General features: G+C 44.1%; 1 protein-coding gene across 1 annotated transcript in view; it reads right to left on the bottom strand.

Moving 5' to 3' along the window:
• nup133 (nucleoporin 133) overlaps positions 1-26500 on the bottom strand; it is a 54430-nt gene that overhangs the window by 15324 nt on the left and 12606 nt on the right. The window contains exons 5-15 of the mRNA XM_078556544.1: positions 19027-19155; positions 18265-18435; positions 17859-18014; positions 17287-17357; positions 15335-15482; positions 14258-14408; positions 12720-12877; positions 8374-8459; positions 7531-7694; positions 6383-6477; positions 2175-2399 (exon numbers count right to left, since the gene is read on the bottom strand). Of these exons, the coding sequence (XP_078412670.1) occupies positions 2175-2399; positions 6383-6477; positions 7531-7694; positions 8374-8459; positions 12720-12877; positions 14258-14408; positions 15335-15482; positions 17287-17357; positions 17859-18014; positions 18265-18435; positions 19027-19155 (1554 nt within the window). The remainder of the gene's footprint in view (positions 1-2174; positions 2400-6382; positions 6478-7530; positions 7695-8373; positions 8460-12719; positions 12878-14257; positions 14409-15334; positions 15483-17286; positions 17358-17858; positions 18015-18264; positions 18436-19026; positions 19156-26500) is intronic.

The raw sequence follows: 26500 nt of genomic DNA, 5'->3' as shown, positions 1-26500 counted from the left end.
ATATTGCTGCTTACAATACCCACCCTTGATTGAAGTGGCAAAGTGAATGGTCTCTTGCAGCCTCAGCACGTTTTGTGGGCTGACTGTTATGAAGTTAAAAAAGCAGAGATTTCCAACAGACTGTCCAGGAGAAAATGCAACAGAAATGAGGATATTTGACCAACAATAAAATCAAAAGACAAGGGCAGGGCTGCACACAACTGAAAATACACTTGGGGCATCTAAACAACAGCCTGTGAGGCTGGGTGCTGGTGCAGCCCTGCCCTTCTGTATTTCTGCAGATTTAAAATAAATACCAACTGAACAAAAAGTATAAATTTTAAAAGGAAAACAGAAATTGCGAAAAGTCACTATATCATTGGGTGGAAAAGGACTGCAGCATGATTGGTGATTTAGGATTTAAATCCACCAGTTAGTTAGATTTCCATCAAATGAGGCAGTGACTTTCTCCCCACACTGACAAACCAAGCTGAACAAAAAGGAAATAAACATTCAAACTTTAAGATTAGGAAAAAAAAATCCAATGGCAACAGGGCAGCAAGAACCACCTGCAGCAGACAGTGAAGTGCAGAGGTTGGCCGGGAGTTTGGGGTCGGGGGGGAAGAAACGGCAAAGCTGAGGGCTGGCAGAGTCCCAGCAAGTACAAAGTCATTGGATTTACGGATCACTATCAGGAATTTCAAGTTTTACCCCAATAAGGTATGGATCCTCATTGTGCGTATCCAAGACTGAGACTGATAAATTTTTGGATGCTAAAAGGAATAAATTAGTCCAGTTGGCGAGGCGGCTGGTGTGTGGATCAGATTAACGCCAACAGCACAGGGTTCAATCCCCAATCAGTAGCCTCAGGACCCAACTCCTCGCCCTACCCGTAAAATCATGGCACTTTGCCATGGTTAGGCAAATAATCACCGAAGAACCTGCTTTCAGGCAGAGATTTCAAGGAGGGGGGAGTTAAGGGATATGGGGGGAGTGTTGGAAGGTGGAGTTAAGGTGGGAGGGCAACCCTAAATGGGTTGAATAGCAGAGCAGGCTTGAAGGGCTGAATGGCCTACACCTGCTCCTATTCTTATGTTCCAGTTTGCATAAATATCTGATATATCTAGAAAAACAGGCTGCTTTATTTTAACTTGAGCACCTTTGAGTGACAAAAACTGTACTCTCCTAGGAAGCCCTGCTGGAATTCAGCATACCGTAATGGTTTGCAATGACCAACTTAGCTCCATTTCTAATGGAGAAGCCTTGCTCAGAAAACAGAAGGTTAACGCAGCCTAGAAATAGATACATACACTGGCTACAGGGGGTCTAGGACCAGGGGGCACAGTCTCAGAATAAGGGGTAGGCCATTTGGGACTGAGATGAATAGGGATTTCTTCACTCAGGAGGGTGGTAAATCTTTGGAATTCTCTACCCCAGAGGGCTGTTGAGGCTCAGTCGCCGAATATGTTCGAGACAGAGAGATCGACAGATTTCTAGTTAGTAAAGACATCAAGGGATATGGGAATAGTGTGGGAAAATGGTGCTGAGGTAGAAGATCAGCCAAGATCTAACAGAATGACAGAGCTGGCTCAAGGGGCTGAATGGCCTACTCTTGCTCCGATTTCCAATGTTCCAATGTGCATAAGAGCAGGGAGTTAACCCGTGCTCTGGCCAATTACTTATTCATTCAACATCACACACAAAAAAAGATAATCTGATCAATTTCCTTATTGTTGTTTGTGGGAGCTTGCTGTGTACAAATTGGCTGCTGCGGTTCCTACATTACAACAGCGATTGCACTTTATAACAGCACTGCATTGGCTGCAAGACTCCAAAACTCTTCGGACGTTGAGAACACAATAGGCGCTATAGAAGGGCAAGCTCACTCTTCCTTCCTACCCAATTAAGCTTCGAGTCCAGCTTACATGGTATTTGTAAACACTTACCAATGGTCATTAATTAACACATCACCTGAAATCTCAGGCAACTGGGCATTGCAGGTTACATTCAAATTACTGTGCATAATATAAAACAGCTTCAGCCTCTCTAACTTTCTAATTCATGTTTAAAAGAAAAGACAAATTTCATCTTAAAAAGTTAATTTAGTGCTTTTCTCACAGATATCAGTAATCATCCCAGCAAAACATTTCATGTCCTCTAACCAGTGTAATCTAAACAGAACACGAAACGCATACCTCCCGGAAGAAAATATCAGCTGGGGTCAGGTTCTGAGGAATGCCTTCATTCTGTTTACTCAGAGCAGAGTTAATTGCAGCATTTACAACTTCAGGAAGCTTGGTGTGGTGGTTTTTCAGAACAATAGCAGCGGAAAGTTTCTCTGCATGTTCACAGAGCAAGAGGCGCGTAGCCATTGGGATTCCACGCACCGTAACGGTCTGGAGGCGATTTAGTAATTCCGCCTAGATTTTTAAAAAAGGCAAGAATCCATAGGGATTAATAAATTTGATGCTAAACAACATTAAATGTTTCTCTAGTCATTCTTTAATATAAATTACATCAAAGGAAATGACCATTCAGCCCACTGTGCTGGTGCTGATGCTAGCTTTTCAACCAGTGCTATTTACTCTAAAACAAAACAAAAACAGAATTACCTGGAAAAACTCAGCAGGTCTGGCAGCATCGGCGGAGAAGAAAAGAGTTGACATTTCGAGTCCTCACGACCCTTCAACAGTTCTGTGAAAACATTTTTCCTCGCTTTCACTGCAGGGGATGGTGGACATCATTGAGGGAGACACGGTGGGTGGGGTTTGGGGATGCCTAGTGGAGTAAGTTTGCCTTCTTTTTAAACTTCAAATTTCTGCAAAGTATGGCCAAGTCCTGAGGGGAATCTGTCCCTGACATTTTACACGTTTCAAAGCTGGAAAATAAATTCAGGTGGATTTGCTACTGAAACTCAAGGTTGCCATGGCCCAGTGATGACACTGTCACCTGAGTAAGCAGCTCATGTGTTCCAGTCCCACGTAAAGACAAGAGCAGTACTGTGTCCTGCATAGTTTGAAATGTTGTCTTTTGGATGAGGTGTTGTCGAGATCTCATCCACTGTTCACATGAAGCAAGTGAGGCCATAACGCTATGCGGGGTGAGAGTGACTGCCCTTGACATCTAGGCCACATTTAACCAAGTGCAGCATCAAGGAGCCCTAGCAAAACTGAAGTCAATGGGAATCAGGGGGAAAACTCTCCACTGGTTGGAGTCATACCTAGCACAAAAGGAGATGATTGTGGTTGTTGGAAGTCAGTCATCTCAGCTCCTGGACATCACTGCAGAAGATCCTCAGGGTAGTGTCCTAGGGCCAGCCATCTTCAGCTGCTTCATCAATGACCTTCCTTCCATCATATGGTCAGAAATAGGGATGTTCACTGATGATTGCACAATGTTCAGCACCATTTGCGGCTCCTCAGATACTGAAACAGTCCATATCCAAATGCAGCAAGACCTGGGCAATATCCATGCTTGGGCTGACAGGTAGCAAGTAACATCCATGCCACATAGGTGCCAGGCAATGACCATCTAAAACAAGAGAGAATCCAACCATCGCCCCAGACGTTCAATGGCATAACCATCACTGAATCTCCCAATATCAAAACCCTGGAGGTTACCATTGACCAAGAACTGAACTGGACTAGCCATATAAATACTGTGGCTACAAGAGCAGGTCAGAGGCTAGGAATCCTGCGATGAGTAACTCACTTCCTGACTCTCCACTTGCCTGGATGAGTGCAGTTCCAACAACACAAGAAGCCTAACACTGTCCAGGACAAAGCAGCCCGCTTGATTGGCACCACATCCACAAACGTTCACTCCCTCCACCACAGACACACAGTGCCAGTAGTGTGTACCATCTACAAGATGCACTGCAGGAACTCACCAAAGCTCCTTAGACAGCACCTTCCAAATCCACGACTACTAACATCTAGAAGGACAAGGGCAGCAAATACATGGGAAGCCCATCACCTGGAAGTCCCCCTCCAACCCACTCACCATCATTACTTGGAAATATATCGCCGTTCCTTCATTGTCGCTGGGTCAAAATCCTGGAACACCCTCCGAAACAACACTGTGGGTGTACCCACATCACATGGACTGCAGCGGTTCAAGAAGGCAGCTCACCACCACCTTCTCAAGGGCAATTAAGGATGGACAACAAATGCTGGACCAGCCAATGAAGCCCACATCCCGTGAATGAATAAGAAAAAGATATTCAAAAGAGGAGAGATGCAAGATTCCTGGCCTGCATTCCTCTCATAACCACCTATGTCAGGACACCTAATCACTTATCTCATTTTGTGTTTGTGGGATTCTCCTGTGTGTAAATCAGCTTTGCACTTGCCTGCATATCAATGGCTACAATTGTCATGGGTGATTTTAATCTGCATATTGACTGGACAAATCAGATTGGCAGGGGTAACACAGAAGACAAATTTATAGAGTGCATCAGGGATTGTTTCTTAGAGCAATACATTGCAGAACCTACCCAAAACAAACAGCAAGAGCTTTTACAGGTATATAAAAAGAGAGTGGCTAAAGTGAGCGTGGGACCCTTGGAGGATACGACTGGAGAATTGACAACAGGGAAATGACAGATAATTTAAACCAATATTTTGCATCAGTCTTCATGGTGGAGGACACTATAAACATCCCAAAGATATCAGATAAGCAAGGAGCTAATGGGAAGAAAAGATCGTGTAACAGTCTCTATCATGAAGGACAAATTATTTGAGAAACTAATGGGACTAAAGGCAGACATGTCACCTGGACCGGATGGCCTGAAACCAAGGGTTTTTAAAGGAAGCGGCTGCAGATATAGTGGAGGCACTGATCGAAATATTCCGGAACTCATTGGATTCCGGGAGGGTCCCAGTGGATTGGAAAACCGCTAACGTGACACCCCTATTCAAGAGAGGGAGGAAAAAAAGCAGGAATCTATAGGCCAGTTAGCCTAACATCTGTTGCTGGGGAAATGCTAGAGTCCATTATTAAGGAAGAAATAGCAGGACATTTAGAAAAGCTTATTGCAATCAAACAGAGTCAACATGGTTTTGTGAAAGGGAAATCATGTTTGACAAATTTGCTAGAGTTCTTTGAGGATATAACCAGCTGAGTTAATAAAGGGGAACCGGTAGATGTAGTGTATTTAGATTTCCAAGGGACATTCGATAAGGTGCCACATAAAAGGTTATTGCACAAGGTAAGAGCTCACGGTATTCGGGGTAATGTATTAGCATGGATTGAGGATTGGTTAACACACGAGACAGAAAGCCAGGATTAATGGGTCATTTTCAGGTTGGAAAGATGTAACTAGTGAAGTGCCACAAGAATCAGTCCTAGGGCCTCAATTATTTACCATTTATATTAATGACTTGGAGGAGGGGGCAGAGTTAAATGTATCCAAATTTGCTGATGAAACAGAAATAGGTGGGAGGGCATGCTGTGATGAGGACATAAAGAATCTGCAAGGGGATATAGATAGGTTGAGTGAGTGGGCAAAAGTTTAGCAGATGGAGTTTAATGTAAGGAAGAGTGAGGTCATGCACTTTGGTTGGAAAAATCAAAAGGAAGACTATTATTTAAACGGAGTGAGACTCCAGAAAAGTGCAGCAGAGGGGGATCTGGGTGTTCTTGTACATGAAACACAAAAAATATGCATGCAGGTGCAACAAGTAATTATGGTGGCAAATGGAATTTTGGCCTGTATTGCTAGGGGATTGGAGTTTAAAAATAGGGAAGTCTTGTTACAGCTGTACAGGGTGTTGTTGAGGCTGCACCTGGAGTACTGTGTACAGTTTTGGTCCCAGTGGAGGCAGTTCAAAAGAGATTCACAAGGCTGATTCCTGGGATGAAGGGGTGGACTTATCAAGAACGGCTAAACTTTATTCATTAGAGTTCAGAAGAATGAGGGGTGATCTTATTGAAATGTACAAGATTCTGAGGGGCTTGACAGGGTAGATGTTGAGAAAGTGTTTCCACTAGTGGGGGGATCCGAACTAGGGGACATAGTTACAGAATAAGGGGACACTCATTTAAAACTGAGATGGAAGGAAGTTCTTCTCTCAAGAGGGTAGTGAATATCTGGAAATCTCTACCCCAGAGAGTTGTGGGGGCTAGATCACTGTAAGTATTTAAAGAGGAGGGAGGTAGATTTTTAAAATAAAATATCAGGGAGTTGAGGGCTATGAGGAGCTGGCACAAAAGAGGAGTTGAGGCCTGGGGCAGATTAGCCTGATCTTATTGAATGGCAGGGCAGGCTTGAGGGGCTGAATGGACTACTCCTGCTCCTATTTCTTATGCTCTTATGTTCTTAGACTTCAAAATAATTCAATAGCTTTGGCACATCCAGACACTATACAAGAGCGAGCTCTTCATTCTTTGAATTAAAACTTACATCCTGAAGAAATTCCATCAAACAGTAGTGGGCTTTCATCTTATCTTCCAGCTGATGAAGCAGCAGCAGGGAGGTGTTGCTAAACCTACTCACATCTGTGAAGAAGACACAATGTTCATACAGCTCAACCTTACACTGCTCTAATAAACTGCAAGAATCACCTCAAAATTAAGCATTATTCACAACCTTCATATATAGTTATGTTATAATTATGGTTGCAAAAGATCTCTTCCACATTAACAACCCAATGCCAGCCCAAAATTCAGGATAAAAGTATGCCAAGGAGGCTGCACAACTGGAATCCTTCAGGTTTGTCTCCATCAGCGGATACCCATCAATTCCTCACATCAGACATGAAGCATTCACTGCTTACATAGAATCTCCCACATCAAGACTCAGGAACAAGAGGGAAGGGAGTGCTACCTTATTAATGCACAAAAGCTTTTAATTTGCAAGGGTAGTTACAGCAAGAAAGTTTGCTTTTGTCCTTTACACCAGGCATTCTTTCCTGTGGGCACAGGAACAGGAAATATACTGGCTGCAAATTCTGCTGCCGAATCAGGAAGATATTTGAACCATTCCAAATTTACACAGATATCTGTCCAAACCCCATAATCACAACATGTTTCACAAAGGAACTGTAAGCTCCAGCAGCAAACATGGAAACCCTAGGTTGCTCACAGACTGGTGTTTTCATTTGGGCTGTGGGGGAAAAATGAAGAAGATATTCACAAAGTTAAAAAGTTTATCCAAGATCCCAGGACTATGCCAAAGCTACAATGCTGTTATCTCCCCTTCTAACCTCACAGAGTCGAGTAAAGGTCCTATACCACTGGAGATCTGAAATATTGAAGGAGGTCTCAGCAACCTATCTAAAAGGCGCATAATTCAGATCATACTGACAATATTCTCATCAGATGTTCGTCGTGAGCAGTAACCAATTATCCTGTTGTTGCAGCAGCAAATGGACAGTTCACCAAGTGTGATCAAACAGCAGCACAAGAGGGCAATGCAGCATCAGGGAAACAGTGGACAGGCTGGAGAATGTTGATGGACTTTAATCCACTTTCCACGGTAATTTCTACTTATCTAATAAACAGTGTATTCCAACAAATTCAGTGGTGCAGCTTTCCAATACAGAATCTTACCATTGGGTACAGATTCAGCCCAGCGTGGGTCACAAGCAGGATAGTCATTGATCAGATCAAGACTAATCTGTGCCACAGCCATGTCCAGATCAGCGTCTGGTCCCATATCAGCATCGTCCGGGAAGATTTCCTCCAACATGTTCTGGGCACCAATAACGTCCTTTCTGCAAGTTAGAATGATTAAAGTAACTCCAATTCCAACAGCAGAATGAACAAGTGATTTCAGAGGTTTGAGTTTCTTTTTTTAAGTTTACAAACAAAACCGCTGAAAGTGAATGGAAGATCTGCTTCAATACGAAACCAACAACCTGAATAACATTTACATCTTTCATTTCAGAAATACATAGGAACTGGAGGCCATTCAGCCCAGAGTCTGTTCAAGCATGCCGTTAGATCATAGCTCACCTGTATCTCAACACCATACTCCATGGGGTTCCCTTAAAAATCTACTGATCTGAGTTTTGATGAACTCCAATTAATCCCCAGTGTCCACAGCCTTTCTGGGGACAGTTCCCCATTTCCCCAACCTTTTTGTGTTCAGTGCTTCCTCCTTTCACTCCTAAATGCCCTAACTGTAATTTATATCTCCTTGATCCAGATTCCTTCACCCGAGTTAAGTTACTCTGAATCTACCTTGTTAAGTCCCTTAACATTTTAAGCACTTGGATTAGATCACACCTCAACCTTCTAAAAACTTACAGGAAAACAGTCCAAGTTTATGTAACCCATGCACATAATTTAACCCTCTTAAACCCGAGTGTCATTTTGGCAAATCTGCACTTTGCATTCTACAATCTCAAAGCACCTACACTTAGAACAAAGATTCACACCACCTGCTCATACCTGCAATACATCACAAAGGCAGTCTTCAACATCTTCGTTTTATCCTCCTGTGCCTCTGACCTTTCAAATGGTTGCCTGGCATCAGCCTGAGAGAAAAAAAAAATGGATTTTAATCTAACTAAACATTAAATCTCAGAAATTAACTGCAACAAACAAACAGTGCAGCACCAGCTTGCAGACCAGTGTCTGTAATGCCTCCTGCCCACCCCAGGGAAGATAGGGTTGCAACCAAAGCGGAATCAGAAAAAAAGTCATCCCAGAATTTTTATTTTGCGCATTTTTAATCTTAGTTATCTACAATTTCATCTATTTTCAAAGTTTCTACCTTCATATCAAATTAATACCAGTTCAGATTTCCATAAAGCCAGAACTATTCTTGTAAAAGAAAATTAAAGACACTGACACCATTCATTTCCACATATCACACTCCCTGCTGGTCACACTGCACATGGCAGCAGTGCAGCGATCAGGTTCCATTACACAACACAATAGGTTGAACCTAGTCCAGAAACTGTCAGGGAGGTTATGAGAACGACAACCAGGATACCTTGCACCACTATTGGGGTCCGAGTCTACTCTGCTCTTGGTCCTGCAGCTGCTGCACGAAGATCGTGGAGCTGCAGCTAAACGGCACTATGAAGACAGTGTCAGAAAAGCTCAAGCCCATTCTAATAGTGGCTCCTGGTGCTATCCCACATTGTCCATTTGCTGTTCATTGCAACACCATCATGCTCAGTGAGATGGAAAAAATCACAAGCAACTTAAACCTTCCTGTTCAAAGACTTGAAAACCTAATAAGTGTTAAAAATCACACCGGCCGCTTTGGGAAACAGCAGTTAATATTCATGCAGTTGGTATCAATCCACTATCCATATGAATGGAATCATGGAACACTTTATTCATTTACAGTATGTAGGCATTGCTAGTTAGGCCAGAATTTATTGTCCATCCCTAATTGCCCTCGAGAAGGTTGTGGTGAGTTGCCTTCTCGAACTGCTGCAGCCCATGTGGTGTAGGAACAACCACAGTGCTGTTGGGGAGGGAGTTCCAAGATTTTGACCCAGCGTCAATGAAGGAACGGCAATATATTTCCAAGTCAGGACGGTGAGTGGTTTGGAGGGGAACTTGCAGGTGGTGGTGTTCCCATCTATCTGTTGCCCTTGTCCTTTTAGATGGTAGTAGTCGTGGGTTTGGAAGGTGCTGTGTAAGGAGCCTTGGTGAGTTTCTTCAGTGCATCTTGTAGATGGTACACACTGCTGGCACTGTTCATCAGTGGTGGTGGGAGTGAATGTTTGTGGAAGGGGTGCCAATCAAGTGGACTGCTTCGTCCTGGATGGTGTCAAGTGTTGTTGGAGCTGCACATATCCAGGCAAGTGGAGACTATTCCATCACACTCCTTACTTGTGCCTCGTCGATGGTGGATAGGCTTTGGGGAGTCAGAGGTGAGTTATTTGTCACAGGATTCCTAGCCTCTGTCCTGTTCTTGCAGCCACAGTATTTACATGGCTAGTCCAGTACAGTTTCTGGTTAATGGTAACCCCCAGGATTTTGATTGTGGGGGATTCCACAATGCTAATGCCATTGAATGTCAAGGGGCGCTGGTTAGATTCTCTCTTGTTGGAGATGGTCATCACCTGGCATTTGTGTGGCATGAATATTACTTGCCACTTGTCAGCCCAAGCCTGGATATTGTCCAGGTCTTGCTGCATTTGGACATGGACTGCTTCAGTATCTGAGGAGTCATGAATGGTGCTGAATATTGTGCAATCATCAGCGAACATCCCCACTTCTGACCTTATGATGAAAAGAAGGTCATTGATGAAGCAGCTGAAGATGGTTGGGCCAAGGACGCTACCCTGAGGAACTCCTGCAGTGATGTCTTGGAGCTGAGATGACTGACCTTCAACAACCAGAACCATCTTCCTTTGTGCTAGGATTGGCTCCAATCAGCAGAGAGCTTTCCCTATGATTCCCATTGACTCCAGTTTTGCTAGGGCTCCTTGATGCCACACTTGGTCAAATGCTGCCTTGACGTCAAGGGCAGTCACTCTCACCTCACAAGTTCAACCTCTTTGTCCATGTCTAAACCAAGGCTGTAATGAGGTCAGATGCTGAGCGACCCTGGCAGAACCCAAACTGAGAGTCAGTGATCAGGTTATTACTAAGCAAGTGCCGTTTGACAGCGCTGTTGATAACCCCTTCCATCACTTTACTGATGATCGAGAGTAGACTAATGAGGCAGTAATTGGCCAGGTTTGACTTGTGTGTACAGGACATACCTGGGCGATTTTCCACACTGCCGGGTAGATGTCAGTGAAGTAGCTGTACTGGAACAACTTGGCTAGGGGCGCGGCAAGCTCTGGAGCACAAGTCTTCAGTACTGTTGCCAGAATACTGTCAGGGCCCATAGCCTTTGCAGTATTCAGTGCCTTCAGCCGTTTCTTGATATCACGGGGAGTGAATCGAATTGGCTGAAGACTGGCATCTGTGATGCTGGGGACCTCTGGAGCAGGCTGAGATGGATCATCCACTCGGCACATCTGGCTGAAGATTGTTGCAAACGTTTGTTTTGCACCGATATGCTGGGCTCCTCCATCATTGAGGATGGGGATATTTGTAGAGCCTCCTCCTCCAGTGAGCTATTTAATTGTCCACCACAATTCACGACTGGATGTGGCAGAACTGCAGAGCTTAGATCTGATCCATTGGTTGTGGGATCACTTAGCTCCGTCTATCACTTGTTGTTTATGCTGTTGGCGTGCAAGTAGTCCTGTATTGCGGCTTCATCAGGCTAACACCTCATTTTTAGGTATACCTGGTGCAGCTCCTGCCATGCCCTCCTGCACTCTTCATTGAACCAGGGTTGATCCCCTTGCTTGGTGGTAATGTGGGGCATATGCCAGGCCAGAAGGTTACAGATTGTGGTTGAGTACAATTCTGCTGCTGATGGCCCACAGAGCCTCATGGACGCCCAGTCTTGAGTTGATAGATCTGTTTGAAATCTATCCCATTTAGCATGGTGATAGTTCCATACAACATTCCTCAATGTGAAGACATTTCCATAAGGACTGTGCGGTGGTCACTCCTACCTATACTGTCATGGACAGGTGCATGTGCGGCAGGAAGGTTGCTGAGGATTAGGTCATTTATGTTTACCCAGTTGGTCAGTTTGGTCTGTGGTGGTGCTACCAAGCCACTCTTGGTGGTGGACATTGAAGTCCCCCACCCAGAGTACATTCTGCACCCTCAGTGCTTCCTCCAAGTGGTGTTCAACATGAACAGCTGAGGGAGGGTGGAAAGTGGTAATCATCTGAGGTTTCCTTGCCCATGTTTGACCTGGTGCCATGAGGCTTCATGGGGGCTGGAGTCAATGTTGAAGTCTCCCAGGGCAACTCCCTCCCAACTCTATACCACTGTGCCGCCACTTCTGCTGGGTCTGTCCTGATGGGACCGGACAAACCCAGGGATGATGTTGTCTGGGACATTATCTGTAACTGGCTGTTGCTTGAGTAGTTTGAGAGACAGCTCTCCCAATTTGGCACAAGATGACAGGGTCAACAGGGCTGGGTTTGCTGTTGTCGTTTCTGGTGCCTAGGTCAATGCCGGGTGGTCCTTCCGGTTTCATTCCTTTTCATTGGCTATTTAGCGGTTTGATACAACTGAGTGGCTTGCTAGGCCATTTCAGAGGGCATTTAAGAGTCAACCACATTACTATGGATCTGGAGTCACATATTAGTGAACCAGATAGGTCTTTACAACAATTAGACTTTTAATTCCAGGTTTTTATTGAATTCAAATTCCACATCTGCCATGGCGGGATTTGAACCCTGGACCCCAGAGCATTACCTGAGTCTCTGGATCACCAGTCCAGTGACAATGCCACTAAGCCACCGCCTCCCCTTATACAGCATAAAGTACCAACATCTCATCACTGATCCAATAGCAGTTGAACCTTCTTTAAAGACAGTGGGCAGTGCCTACAGAAATCCAAATAGAGCATGGACAATGCAGCTATCTGCCCCATAAGAGGAGATTAAGGGACAGCCTGAACTGTGGCCACAAGTCCCAGACCATGGAATACATCAAATCATCCTGCCCAATATCATCTGGTGCCGGAGGCACCTCATTTCCTCATTCAGCCTCTGAGGCAGCAATCAAATGGATAGCTAAACTCGACATTCCATTTGAGTCCAGTCAGTTCTGGTGAAAAGGTCAGTGATCTGAAATGTTAACTCTTTCTCTCCCCACAGATGATGTCTGGCCTGCTGAGTATTTCCAGCATTTTCTGTTTTTATTCTAGACATCACAGTATATTCCAAATAGTATACAACAGAACTGAACCTTACCTGCCCCGCTGTCTCAGATGCTGCCAAGGCCAAAGAATCTTCAATATTTTCAGGCAACATTGATGCACTTTCCTTCAGACGAGCAGCAACCAAACCACTGTTCCTGCAGAAGAGCACAGGCATTCCAGCAAAACTTCCAGCTCCCAGGATACCATCAGCTGCAATATCAGTGACAGCATTGAACAATTAACACACAAACTGATACATTAACAACTTGCATAATATAATAAAACATCCTGAGGTGCTTTACTAGAGTGTAATGGCACAAAATTTGACATTCAGCCACCTAAGGCGATTCGAGGACAAGGTGACCAAAGAGATAGGTCTTAAGGAGTATTTTAAAAGGAGGAACAGAGGCAAAGAGATTAAGGGAGGGAATTCCAGAGTTTTAGGCCCAGGCAGCTGAAGGGAATGCCAGCTGTCCTGCCATTAAAATTGGGAACGCTCAAGCAAGAATTAGCAGGATGCAGAGATGTCTGAATGTTGTAGAGCTAGAGGAGGTTATAGGGATAGGGAGAGGAGAGGTCATGGAGGGATTTGAAATCAAGAGCTTTAATAAGCGAGACATCGCTTAACTAGGAGCCAACGTAAGGCAGTGAACACAGGGGTGATGGGTGAGGGGGAAACAGTGCGAGTTAGGGCACAGGTAGCAGACTTCAAGTTTCCCAAAGGTAGAATGTGGGAGAATGGCCAAGAATGCATCGGAGAAATCAAGTCTATTAGGGTTTCAGCAACAGATGAGGCAAGGGCAAAGTTAGGCAAAATCGCGGAGGTGGAGAGAGGCGATGTTAGTGATGGTGCCGATATGTAGTCAGAATCTTATCTAGGGGTCAAATATGAGACCCCAAGGTTACAAACAGTCTGGTTCAGCCTCAAAGTTGAGGGGGAGATGAATGTAGTCAGTGGTGAGCAGCAAAGACAAATAGCTGCTGTCTTCCTAAGATACAACTGGAGGAAATTTCTGATAATTCAATGCAATACTGGGCGTTAAACAATCAATCAGTCGAACAATTTTGAGACAAGGGGAGGGATTGACAGAGGCAGTGGAGAGGTATAGTTGGGTAATGTCAACGTACAGATGGAAACTGATGCCATGATTATGCATGGTGTCATCAAGGAACAGCAAGTAGATGAGAAATAAAAGGTGGCTAAATGATCCTTAGGGAACACCAAAGGTAATGGTGTAAGAGAAGCCATTGGAGGTGATTCTGTAGATATAACAGATATGAATTAACAAAAAAAAAATGCAAATTAAACTTCAAATTTACAGCTCCACACACAAACCATTACATTAGCTTTCATACGTACAACTTTCTGCTTTTTACTGTAGAAAACGTGGGGAATTAATGATACTTTAAGACAATTCACATCCTGGGTGGTAGGGGGCAGGGAGAACTGCTCTGTGAACACAACTATGTTCAGCAATTTCAAATAAAGAAACCATTTATTATAGGATTCTAATTAATGCAGAAAGTTACTACCACTGTGCCAAAACATATTTATCAACAGGCCAGTGATTAACACTTGTGAAGTTATACCTGGCATATTCAGGATAAGTTTCTCCTGGGGCAGACTGGCTCGTCCTGTCCCCGTGCAGCAGGCAAACACCAAATCGTATGTGTAGAGGTATGCAGATGGGCTCGAGTAATCTGGAATCAAAAATCGCTGGCATGGCAGCTCCTCACCTGGCTGAAATGTAGTTGTTTAAATGTGATCAGTGTTCTCAGTTGGCAGAGACAGTGCAACAAAAAGACAGAAATGGAACAGTAGGTGAGCATTGAAATACAACTTTAAAACCATCTTGTTGCTATAATCAGTACTGCCCATTTTGAAACTCCAATGTTAAATTAACTGGGGAAAGATTTTTTTTGTAAAATTTATATTGCTGTATTCTGACAAATGCATACGCTGCCACTCAGTCTCACCATATCGCAGCCCCCGGGCTGGCAGTGTGTTCAGTCGGGGTACTTCTCCCCCAACCTCCAGACCACCTATCCCAATACTCTTGCACCTAGACCACCTTTCCTCTCCTATCCCCAGCAAGTCCCACCACTCTCAGATATCCACAAGCAGCCCCACAAGTGCTCTCAGCTCATCAATGCTCCCCACTGCAGCATTATTTGGAAATCCACATTAGGGATGCTACAGATTGTCGAACAAGTGAAAAGTTCTTCTTTATTAGGTTTTAGAAAATCAGAATAGTAAGCTTTAGTTAGTTACATGCCATAAAACTAAACTGTAAGGATACATAGCCAAACTAAAAACTTCCATTGGCTAAACATCCTCTTAAGTTTCTAAAAATGCACCCAGTCAACACCAATGACTTGCATTTATAACACCTTTAACGGGGAAATTTTAACTCCAAAACCAATACACAGAATTACACGGGATGCACAGCACAGGATCAAACCATACGTTCCACTGGTCCATTCAAGCATTTGTCCTCAACATGAGCCTCCTCTCATTGTACTTAATCCAACCGTACCTTTGATTCCTTTCCCCCCTCGTACTTAGCTGGTTTCTCCTTAAAATGCATTTATGCAAATCTCAATTACTTCCCATGGTATAAATTCCACAATAAACCTGTGAAAACAAACACAGTATCCAAGTATTACCTGATACACTGGACAATATTCAGTGACCTCCACTCTAATTTCATCAGATATGTGATAGCCATTATCCTGCAGAGTGGTTAAAATGTAGTAGATTAAGCATGGAGCATCTCCATGGTTCCAGGCTGCTGTCAAAATCACCAGACCCTCCCTGGAAAACAAGGATTCAACAATTTGAAGGATAAACATCACTGTTCATTTTAAAACAGTACCCCCTTGAAACACGGAGAACAACAGCATCAAACAGCAGCCCTCAATATATAAAAGTATCCCCAACTGAAGTCAAAACTTTGGCTGTAGAATATCTCCCCCAATCCTTGCAGGGCCAGTACAAAGGAGATAAACCCATGGGCATAAGTACATGTAAGTTCCCCACCTGCACAGCAGAGAGAGAAAGCATGAGTGGGGGAAAAGTCCACACTCCACACAGAAAGAGAACATCACGTGGTGCTGAGCTCAGAACTCTTGTGGCAGGAGACTTCCAGGAAGACAGTGGAAACACTTCAGGAATGTCCTCAAAAGTATCCCTAAAGAGACTAAACATATCCACTGACTCATGGGAGCCCCTGGCTTATAACCAACCAAAATGGGGAGCATTTATTTGGGATGGCACCGGACATCCCGAGACACATCCTTGGGAGCATGCAGAGATGAAATTGACACATCAGAGTCACAAACCACCAAACAACTCAGCTCAACACTTCAAGCACCACCATCCTACATGTGGCAGTCTGCAGATCGCACATTGGACTTAGCAGCCAACAAACTGAAGTGGAAGCAAGTCATCCTCGATCCCATGGGACCACCTGAGCTGAATCATACCATCAATAAAGGAGTTCCATTAGGACACAAAGGTGTGAGCTCAATCATAAGCTTCAAGGACCTGCTGAACTGAATTGGCAGCATTTTCAACATGTGGATCATTTGGCATTCCTCCTTCATTACTTCTGTGTATTTAGCATTTACCATCATCCCCCCTCCACACCAGGTTGTCTAATCCATCGTCCAGATCAACAGGAACAACTCCCAGCTCTTTACAGTCTTCTCCAGCCACCTTGCAGTGTTCCACTCTCAACCCACACAACAAATAAACAGAAATGGTGGGCTTTCGGGTCCAAGATCAAGGGAATTTGCTCTCGTGTTCCTAGTTTTGCTGAACCATTCCAGCATATCCTCCTCCATCATTCCCTCAATGAGTAATGGGCGAGAGAGAGCGTGACTCTCTGCTGCCTTCTATTCCACCCTTGAAGCCTTCCTCTTTGTTCCACTGCCATCCATCACACTGTAACTCTACACTGCACTGCCTCCAGTTTTGCCTCCCATGCTCACATACTCACCTCTGATGTACACAACAGTTCCATCCTTCATTCTCTCCATCACACATTACCCACTGGCCATGTTATGTGGCATCAGTCCACAGCTTTTACAAGCATCCTCTGGGCTCCATAATAAGCAACTGAGGCTCACAGAAAAACATATGATCAGTGTCCCCTTCCAATGCAGACAACTCAGCAGAGTGGGACTACTGTAGAAAAAACACAAGTCATATGGACTCGAAACGTTAACTCTGTCTTCCTCTCCACAGATGCTGTCAGGCCTGCTGAGTTTTTTCAGCAATTTTTGTTTTTGTTACAGTATAAACTGTAGTGCTCATAGAACTGAATTTTCAGCTTAATCTCCACAATTACTCAGGATAAATTCCATTCTTCTTGGAGATTGAACGTTTGGGTCTTTGCCTTCCATAGGAGGCAAAACTAATCAAGTGGACAATTAGACTATACCAGGTCGGTACAGGGAAGGGCTTGATGGATTGAATTTTCTCATTCCAAGCTATAAGAACAACCTCGCTGCCACTTCTTTTACACTTTGAGGGGCTAGACAAGGAAAGGATTTAAGTCAATCTCACCAGAAACACTCCAAGTAAATGCAGTAATGAGAAAAGGAATTCCACTTACTTGCTCAGCTGCAAATCCAGATACTGCATATTGATTCCAGACTTAGTGACTTCATAATTTTCATCATCTCCCTAGGTTTAGTGGAAGGTCAAAGCACAAAGTTAACACCTCAATTCTTAGGGGGCTGGGGTGGGTGGATGGGGAGCAGTGAGCTGAAATTCTACTTTCAGTTATATTTCCTTTTCCTGGTCTGCTGTCACTACCTGCAGCTGAGGTGGTGAGTCAGCAGCCCAAAAGACCTATTCCCCTCCCCTCCCAAATCAGATCTGATGGACAAATCCCACAGACACCCCCCCACCCCACTTCACAGCACTGTGGAGTTGCATTCAGTTTCACTGCTCCCAGAGCATTGAACTTGGATTAAATTTCCTACAAACAGGAAATTAGACAGTAAAGAGACCCCGCAATAAAACTTCAAAAAGACTGATAATACAAAATTTATATCAACTCATTTAAAAGATATTTAACAGAGATATCTCATCAGGGCACATCCCTCTATACAGGCGTACCACTTAAACTCCACACAATCTGCATGCAAAAAAGTCTCGATAAATCAGATTAAGACATCTTACCCAGATTGAATCCCCCAGATCATCTTTCATGGATCTGTTCAAGTCCCAGCTGAATACATGACGCTCAGATGTCTCATCCACTTCCCATTTATTCAGACTGGAATTAGTCAGGGTATAGAAACACTCATTTTCCTCATCCCACAATACAGAACTCAGCTGTCACAGAAATGAAAAGAATGTCACAGCTGAGAAAATCCAACAATATACTTTAGTCCGCAGCTCTTATCAAAGCAAACAGTGACAATTTATGAGTTACACCTTAGTTTGTAATGACAAAAGAGTAGGTTTCCTTCTAGGTAATAGCGATCCTAGTTAACAACTTAAATAATCACATATTCAACATGAGAAGAATGAACCCAACAGATCAGTCAGCTGTACATAGACCCAAACAGTTGTAAAGTCTTACCACATCATCAGCAACTGGTGTCAAAATGCCGAAGAGTGATGAGACTCTGCGCCCCAGCCCCGATAGCATTCCCTGCCCCTGTTGTACGGGGCGGAAGGTCACTTTGCCTGAACCATCTGGTGTTAATCGTAGCAATTGGTTCTTCTGGGAAGCAAGAATAAATCCACTTCCCTAAAACAAAGAAAAACACAATGGTTGGCTGAAACCTATTTAACAGATTTAGTGCAATGCCAAATATACTGAAACTTGAAAAACAGCTTCAGTTAGTTCATGACAGCACTTCACAAAGTGAAATGACTCCATCAAAATAACCAATGGCCAGATGCCAATCCCAAAGTTCACCTGTTTAATTTTGAGTTGCAGATGGTATTTACTTCAGATCTTAATGCATCCTCAGTATTCAGTATGCTTTTCTGACCACAGCCAAAATAGTTTTCTCTACATTAACAGCTCATCTACATTCTGCAGTGGGTCTCTGCCCTCAAATCCATCCCCACCAAATATAATTTGTAGATAGAGGGGAAAATAGGAGCCCTCTGTATTCCAGCCAGCCACAGTTGGCATATCTCATCATGGTACTGGAGCAATGTTGTGCTACAGCTTTGATTAATCAGGAATACAGAAGACCAAATGCCAATTGCTTGATCAGTCAAGTTTAGAATGCATGTTGCAACTAATGCAATACTGGAATTGCATGGCTATAGGTCACAAGCCATCACACTTCACCCCCTTGCTCAATGGGCTGCCAGTGATGGGACTTACCGATACAGCAGTCAGACACTTCCAGTCATTGCCAGAATCCAGAGTGATTTCTGTGTAGGATTCCTCATGGGCCAGGCTGGGCCAGTAACATATCACTCCCTGTCTGGAAGCTGCCATTACTGATACAGACTAGAAAAAAAAGTGACAATATTTTCAGTGATTAACAGCTAAATGCTTTTGTCTTTATTCTTGATGCATACAAAAAGGGGAGAAACAAAAAGAAACTATATTCTCACGTATTTGAGTTTGTGATTGATTAATTTTATATACTTCACTGCCAAGGATGATTTCATAACTCAAAGAACAAATGAAAAGCTACGCTGGTCACCGTGAACAAAACCAAGTTATGAGCTATTTATAGCAACAGTTTTATAAAGTCTAAACACAGGCTACAAAATTTCATGTGCCCACTATTAAAGTAGCTGTAGAGAACAACTCTAAAGTAAAATTGCTTTGCCCCTAGTTTTAGGCTCCTCAGTGCTTCAATCCACTCTCTCATACTTTCAAATTTTCTTTTGCAAGATTTTTTGAAAACAAACAAAACTCAAGATTCTTAAGACGACACAGCTGGTCAGAAATCTATCCTCAAAGATCGAACACTAACTTCCAAATCAACTGCACCTTTTTTTAAACCTACTCAAATATCAACCCCCACACCCCCAAACCAACATTCGCACCTGCTTCCTTATCTACCCAGAAGGCAATGAGAGCATGGGAGCTACAATTACAAGGACAGTTTAAGGCAAGGTGTATGGATGTCTTTAAGAAGAAACTAGTGAGAAAGGAATAGAAGAATATGTTGATTGGGCTAGATGAAGCTGGGTGGGAAGAGGCTCATATGGAGCATAAACACCTGCATAGATCAGTAGGGCTAAATCGTCTTTCTGTACTGGAGACTTGATGTAATTCTATACAATTTCCCTCCTCACCTTATGTACAAAGCATCAGTGCAGGGGCTGATCTATGGATAATAATTTACAGAAAGGTGTTTTATCTAATAAGATTACCACAGAAATTGAGCTGGTCAATCAGCAGCTTTGAGTTTCTGACATATAGAAAACACAACTGAAATCAAAAGCATTACCATCAGGAGTCTGAACATCATTTTATACCCGATTGCCTGATAACGTGGGGAAAATCAAAACTTAGGCATGGCAATATCATAAATGACTGAATCCTCAATAGACAGATAAATGTGCTACTCAGTTAAACTAAAGAAAACTTGTACTTCATTTATTTGTCACATCCTACAGCCTGACATATCAATTTAATTATTAGTAGTCATTTGCTCATAGAGAACGTGAGTATTGCTGAAAAAGAGAGATATGCTGTCAAAGATTTTTGTCTTGCTACGACAGATTTGCAAAAATACCAATAGTAAAGAGAACAACAATTCATGCTACATGAGAACAGAGTGCTGACTGGTTGGCAAGTGGATTCCGATTGGTTGGGGGGATTTATTTTTTTTAAGAAATTCATCAACTGGATGTGGACTTCACTGGTTGGGCCAGTATTTATTACCCATCCCTAGTTGCCCTTGAGAAGGTGGTAGTGAGCTGCCTTCTTCAACCGCTGCAGTCATGTGGTGTAGGTACACCCACAATGCTATTAGGGAGGGAGTTCCAGGATTTTGACCCAGTGACAGTGAAGGAACGGTGATATATTTCCAAGTCAGGATGGTGAGTGGCTTGAAGGGGAACTTCCAGGTGGTAGTGTTCCCATCTATCTGCTGCCCTTGTCCTTCTAGATAGTAGTGGTCATGGGTTTGGAAGGTGTTGCTTAGCCTTGGTGAGTTCCTGCAGTGCATCTTGTAGATGGTACACACTGCTGCCACTGTGCGTTGGTGGTGGAGGGAGTGAATGTTTGTGGATGTGGTGCCAATCAAACGGGCTGCTTTGTCCTGGACGGTGTCAAGCTTATTGAGTGTTGTGGGAGCTGCACTCATCCAGGCAAGTGGGGAGTATTCCATCACACTCTTGACTTGTGCCTTGTAGATGGTGGATAGGCTTTGGGCAGTCAGGAGGTGAGTTACTTATTGCAGAATTCCTAGCCTCTGACCTGCTCTTATAGCCACAGTATTTATATGGCTAGCCCAGTTCAGTTTCTGGTCAATGGTAACCCCCAGGATGTTGATAGTGGGGGATTCAGTGATAGTAATGCCACTGAACGTCTGGGGGCAATGGTTAGATTCTCTCTTGTTGGAGATGGTATTTGCCTGGCACTTGTATGATGCAAATGTTAATTGCCACTTATCGGCCCAAGCCTGGATATTGTCCAGGTCTTACTACAATCGGACATACTGATGTAGTCCATCGGAGGAGTCGCAAATGGTGCTGAACATTGCGCAATCATCAGCGAACATCCCCACTTCTGACCATATGATGGAAGGAAGGTAATTGATGAAGCAGCTAAAGATGATTAGACCCAGGACACTACCCTGAGGAACTCCTGCAGTGATGTCCTGGAGCTGAGATTACTGACCACCAACAACCACAACTATCTTCCTTTGTGCTCAGTATGATTCCAACCAGTGGAGAGTTTTCCCCGATTCCCATTGACTCCAGTTATGCTAGGGCTCCTTGATGCCACACTCGGTCAAATGTGGCTTTGATGTCAAAGGGCAGTCATTCTCACCTCACCTCGGGAGTTCAGATCTTTTGTCCATGTTTGAACCAAGGCTGTAATGAGGTCATGAGCTGAGTGGCCCTGGCAGAACCCAAACTGAGCATCAGTGAGAAGGTTATTAATGACTAAGTGCCACCTGATAGCACTGTTAATAACCCCTTCCATTCCTTTATTGATGATGGAGAGTAGGCCAACGGGGCAGTAATTGGCCGGGTTGGATTTGTCCTGCTTTTTGCGTACAGGACAGACCTGGGCAATTTCCCACATAGCCGGGTAGATGTCAGTGTTGTAGCTGTACTGGAACAGCTTGGCTAGGGACGCGACAAGTTCTGGAGCACAAGTCTTCAGTACTATTGCCAGAATATTGTCAAGGCCCATAGCCTTTGCAGTATCCAGTGCCTTCAGCCGTTTCTTGATATCACATGGAGTGAATTGAATTGGCTAAAGACTGGCATCTGTGATGCTGGGGACCTCTGGAAGAGGCCAGGATGGATCATCCACTCAGCACTACTGGCTGAACATTGCAAAACATAAGGCTGAAGCATTTGCTACACTGATGTGCTGGGCTCCTCCATTGAGGATGGGACTATTTGTGGAGCTTCCTCCTCCTCCAGCAAGTGATTTAATTGTCCATCATCATTCACGACTGGATGTGGCAGGACTGCAGAGCTTAGATCTGATCTGTTGGTTGTGGGATTGCTTAGCTCCGTCTATCACTTGCTGCTTATGCTGTTTGGCATGCAAGTAGTCCTGTTTTTTCGCTTCACCAGGTTGACACCTCATTTTTAGGTATGCCTAGTGCTGCTCCTGGCATACCCTCCTGCACTCTTCATTGAACCAGGGTTGATCCCCTGGCTTGATGGTAACAGTAGAGTGAGGGATGCCGGGCCATGAGATTGTGATGAGATTACAGATTGTGTTCGAGTACAATTCTGCTGCTGATGGCCCACAGCACCTCATGGATAGCCAATCTTGAGTTGCTAGATCTATTCTAAATCTATCCCATTTAGCACAGCGCCACTCAACACGATGGAGGGTATGTTCAGTGTGAAGTTGGGTCTTTTTCTCCACAACGACTGTGCAGTGGTCACTCCTATTGATAGTGTCATGGACAGGTGCACCTGTGGCAGCCAGGTTGGTGAGGATGATTTTCCCTCTTGTTGGTTCCCTCACCACCTGCCACAGACCCAGTCTAACAGCTATGTCCTTTAGGACTCGACTAGCTCGGTTAGGAGTGTTGTGACCGAGCCACTCTTGACTATGGACATTGAAATCCTCAGTGGTGTTCAATATGGAGCAGCACTGATTCATCAGCTGTGGGAAGGCAGTACTTGGTAATGCCCATGTTTGACCTAGTACCATGAGACTTCCTGGGGTCCAGAGTTGATCCTAGGGCAACTCCCTCCCAACTGCCACCTCTGCTGGGTCTGTCCTGCCAGTGGTGTGTGGGACATTATCAGGATGACTAGGAGGATGACTATGTCAGGTTGTTGCTCGACTAGTCTGTGAGACAGCTCTCCCAATTTTGGCACTAGCCCCAAATGTTAGTCAGGAGGACTTTCCAAGATCCGATGCCTAGGTCGAGGCCAGGTGGTCTGTCTGGTAGCAGTTTTACACAGTGTGAAGTTGGGTCTTGCTAGGCCATTTAAGAGTCAACCATATTGCTGTGGGTCTCGATACATGTAGCCCAGACCAGGCAAGGACAGTAGATTTCCTTCGTGAACCAGGTGGGTTTTTACAACAATTGACATTTAATTACAGATTTTTACTGAATTCAAATTCCACCATCTGCCGTGGTGGGATTCGAATCCAGAGAATTACCCTGGGTCTCTGAATTACTAGCCCAGTGACAATACCACTACGCTATCATCTCCCCATGGAGAATGCAGCAGGGGAATGTTAACTGCCAAGCTATTGTTTAAATTCAAACCAAGCAGGTCAACTCTGATTTGTCATGGGGAAGTGAACAAAGGAATAGCTGTCCCCCAAGCTTAGTTTAATTGAAAAAGATGTAATATGTGGACTGGCTCTGTGTGCAAAGGACAGACCCTATGTGTGAATATATGTGTCTTCTAGCATGCATATGTGAGCTATACTGCGAGTCCAACTGATAATCTTAAATTGGTTGTCAGTGTAATTCTTAGCACAATTGGGATCGTCTAGTGGGAATATGGCGTTGAGATAGAGGATCAGCCATGATCATATTGAATGGCAGAGCAGGCTCGAAGGGCCGAATGGCCCACTCCTGCTCCTAGTTTCTATGTCTACTACTATAAACCTACCTTCACTGGTCATTACACACGTTGGGGTTCCTACAGTTCCTGATCAGCAACCTCGTAAACAGACCCGAGCCATTTGTTCGCCGTGCAAGCTTGATGCTGAAATAGCATGTCCAATTGTGGAATCACATCTAATGTTGGACACTATGTTTCGAGTTTTGCAAGCATGGGCTGGTTGGATACAGTCAGTACTTTGCCTGTCGCGAGCAGCTGAAGGGACATGCCGTTTGATACGATCCACCAGTTGTTGGGACACAAGGCCTACATACCTGGCAACACACTGGCCCCGAAATTCATCTACCACATTACTCACGTGTGCTATAGGCAGAACATCTTTTTAGCTTGACGGCAGCATCCTGTTAGTAGGGAAGATCACTTGAGTTGCTACTGCATAGTAGCAGCATAAAACAGCAAGCAAGACCTGTTGCTCAAATGTTTGAGATACCTTGCCCTTCCAGGGTAATCGGAAGTAGACTGGGCACTTCTCAGGATCAAACATGACAGCCTTAGACCCATTCAGAAGTTTGTGTGATATACAGTGAGCAATGATCCAATCGGGGTAGCCATTATCCCGCAATATTGCTTTGCAGGGGAGGTTCACTAGATTGATAAAGGCAAAATACTGCAGATGCTGGAAATCTGAAACAAAAACAAAAAATGCTGGAAAAAACTCAGCAGGTCTGACAGCATCTGTGGAGAGAAAGACAGAGTTAATGTTTCGAGTCCGTATGACTTCTTCAGAACTAAAAAGTCATACGGACTCGAAACGTTAACTCTGTCTTTCTCTCCACAGATGCTGTCAGACCTGCTGAGTTTTTCCAAGCATTTTTTGTTTTTGTTTACTAGATTGATACCTGGAATGAGTGGGTTGTCTTAGGAGGAAAGGTTGGACAGACTGGGCTTGTTTCCATCGGAGTTTAGAAGAGTGAGGAGTGACTTGATTGAATATATAAGATTCTGAATGGTCTTGACAAGGTGTACATGGAAAGGATGTTTCCTCTTGTGGGTGAGTCCAGAGCTAGGGGGCACTGTTTTAAAATTAGGGGTTGCCCTTTAGGACAGAGAGTTGACATTTTTTTGTCTGAGGGTTGTGCAACTTTGGAACACTGTGCCTCAAAGCGATGGAGGTGGGGTGATTGAATATTTTTAAAGGTGGAGGTAGATAGATTCTTGTTAGGCAAGGAAATCAAAGGTTACCAAGGGTAGATAAGAATGTGGAATTCAAAACACAAACAAATCAGCCATGATCTTAATCAATGACGGAGCAGGCTTGGGGGTTTGCTGGGGGGGGGGGGGGGGGGCGCACGCGCGCGAATGGCCTACTTCTGCTCCTATTTCGCATGTATGTATGTTCATATGATGTATCCAATTTCAGCATCAAGCTTGCACGGCGAACAAATGGCTCAGGCCTGTTTACAAGTTTGCTGATCAGGAACTGTAGGAACCTCAATGTGTATAATGAGCAGTGAAGGTAGGCTTACAGCAGTGGACATAGAAACTAGGAGGAGTAGGCCATTCGGCCCTTTGAGCCTGCTCCACCATTCAATACGATCATGGCTGATCCTCTATCTCAACACCATATTCCCACTTTCTCTCCATACCCCTTGATGCCCCTAATATACAAAAATTTAACAATTTCTTTCTTGAATATACTCAGTGACCCGGCCTCCACAGCCTTCTGTGGTAGAGAATTCCACAGGTTGACCACCTTAAGTGAAGAAATCTTTCCTCATCAGTCCTAAATGGCCTGCCCCGTATCCTGAGGCCCCTGGTTCTAAACTCCCCAACCAAGGGAAACATCCTCCCTGCATCTACCTCACTAGTAGAGAATCCATTGGCAGATTTCTCAATTAGCACGCTGAAGAAAGGGAGCTCATTTCGCTGCTCCATTTCAAAAGGTGAATTGGAGCACAGGATGGAGCCCCTTAAGGTGTGTAAAGAAATTCTTATATGCAGCTGCAGATTTAATTATAGCAAATGTATCATCTACATAACAGAAATATACAAGGGGCAGGAGATTAGGTGTCATTCCAAAGACGTATTTCTCGTAGAAACCAACAAAGATGTTTGTGAGAACATGTTTGTGGGATCCCATGACAACACCATCTACTTGGGCGTAGATGTGTTTTTAAACTGAACTCAACTGCATGAGTTGCTGAGTTCATAAGTTCAATGAATACAGATTCAGAAATTGGCAGTGCATCTAGATCTCCATGATATGAAGCGGTGCAAACATCAATGGCTTCCTTGAGTGGTACATTGGTGTAAACGTTAGTAATGTCAAATGAACACACGGACACAGCATTGCAATCAATACACAAAGCCTGTATGGTCTTCACAGAAGTGAAGGAATCCTTCATTGTGCATGTGGAAGAGTTATTCAGGCAATTTGCCCAACCATTTGGCCAATTCATGTTGTGCAGAATCAGTCAGTCATAGAGGAGGTAGGGTGTACAAGGGCATCACTTGTGTGTGCCATGGGCAGCACATACATACGCGGGCACAGTAAGCTATGAGGATGAATCCTATCATATATACCACCCAGCACCTTGTCACTCTTACACAAATCC

This window comes from Cetorhinus maximus, chromosome 14, assembly GCF_964194155.1.
Source record: "Cetorhinus maximus chromosome 14, sCetMax3.hap1.1, whole genome shotgun sequence".
Taxonomy (NCBI): Eukaryota; Metazoa; Chordata; class Chondrichthyes; order Lamniformes; family Cetorhinidae; genus Cetorhinus; species Cetorhinus maximus.
This window is presented reverse-complemented; position numbering and strand designations above follow the sequence as displayed.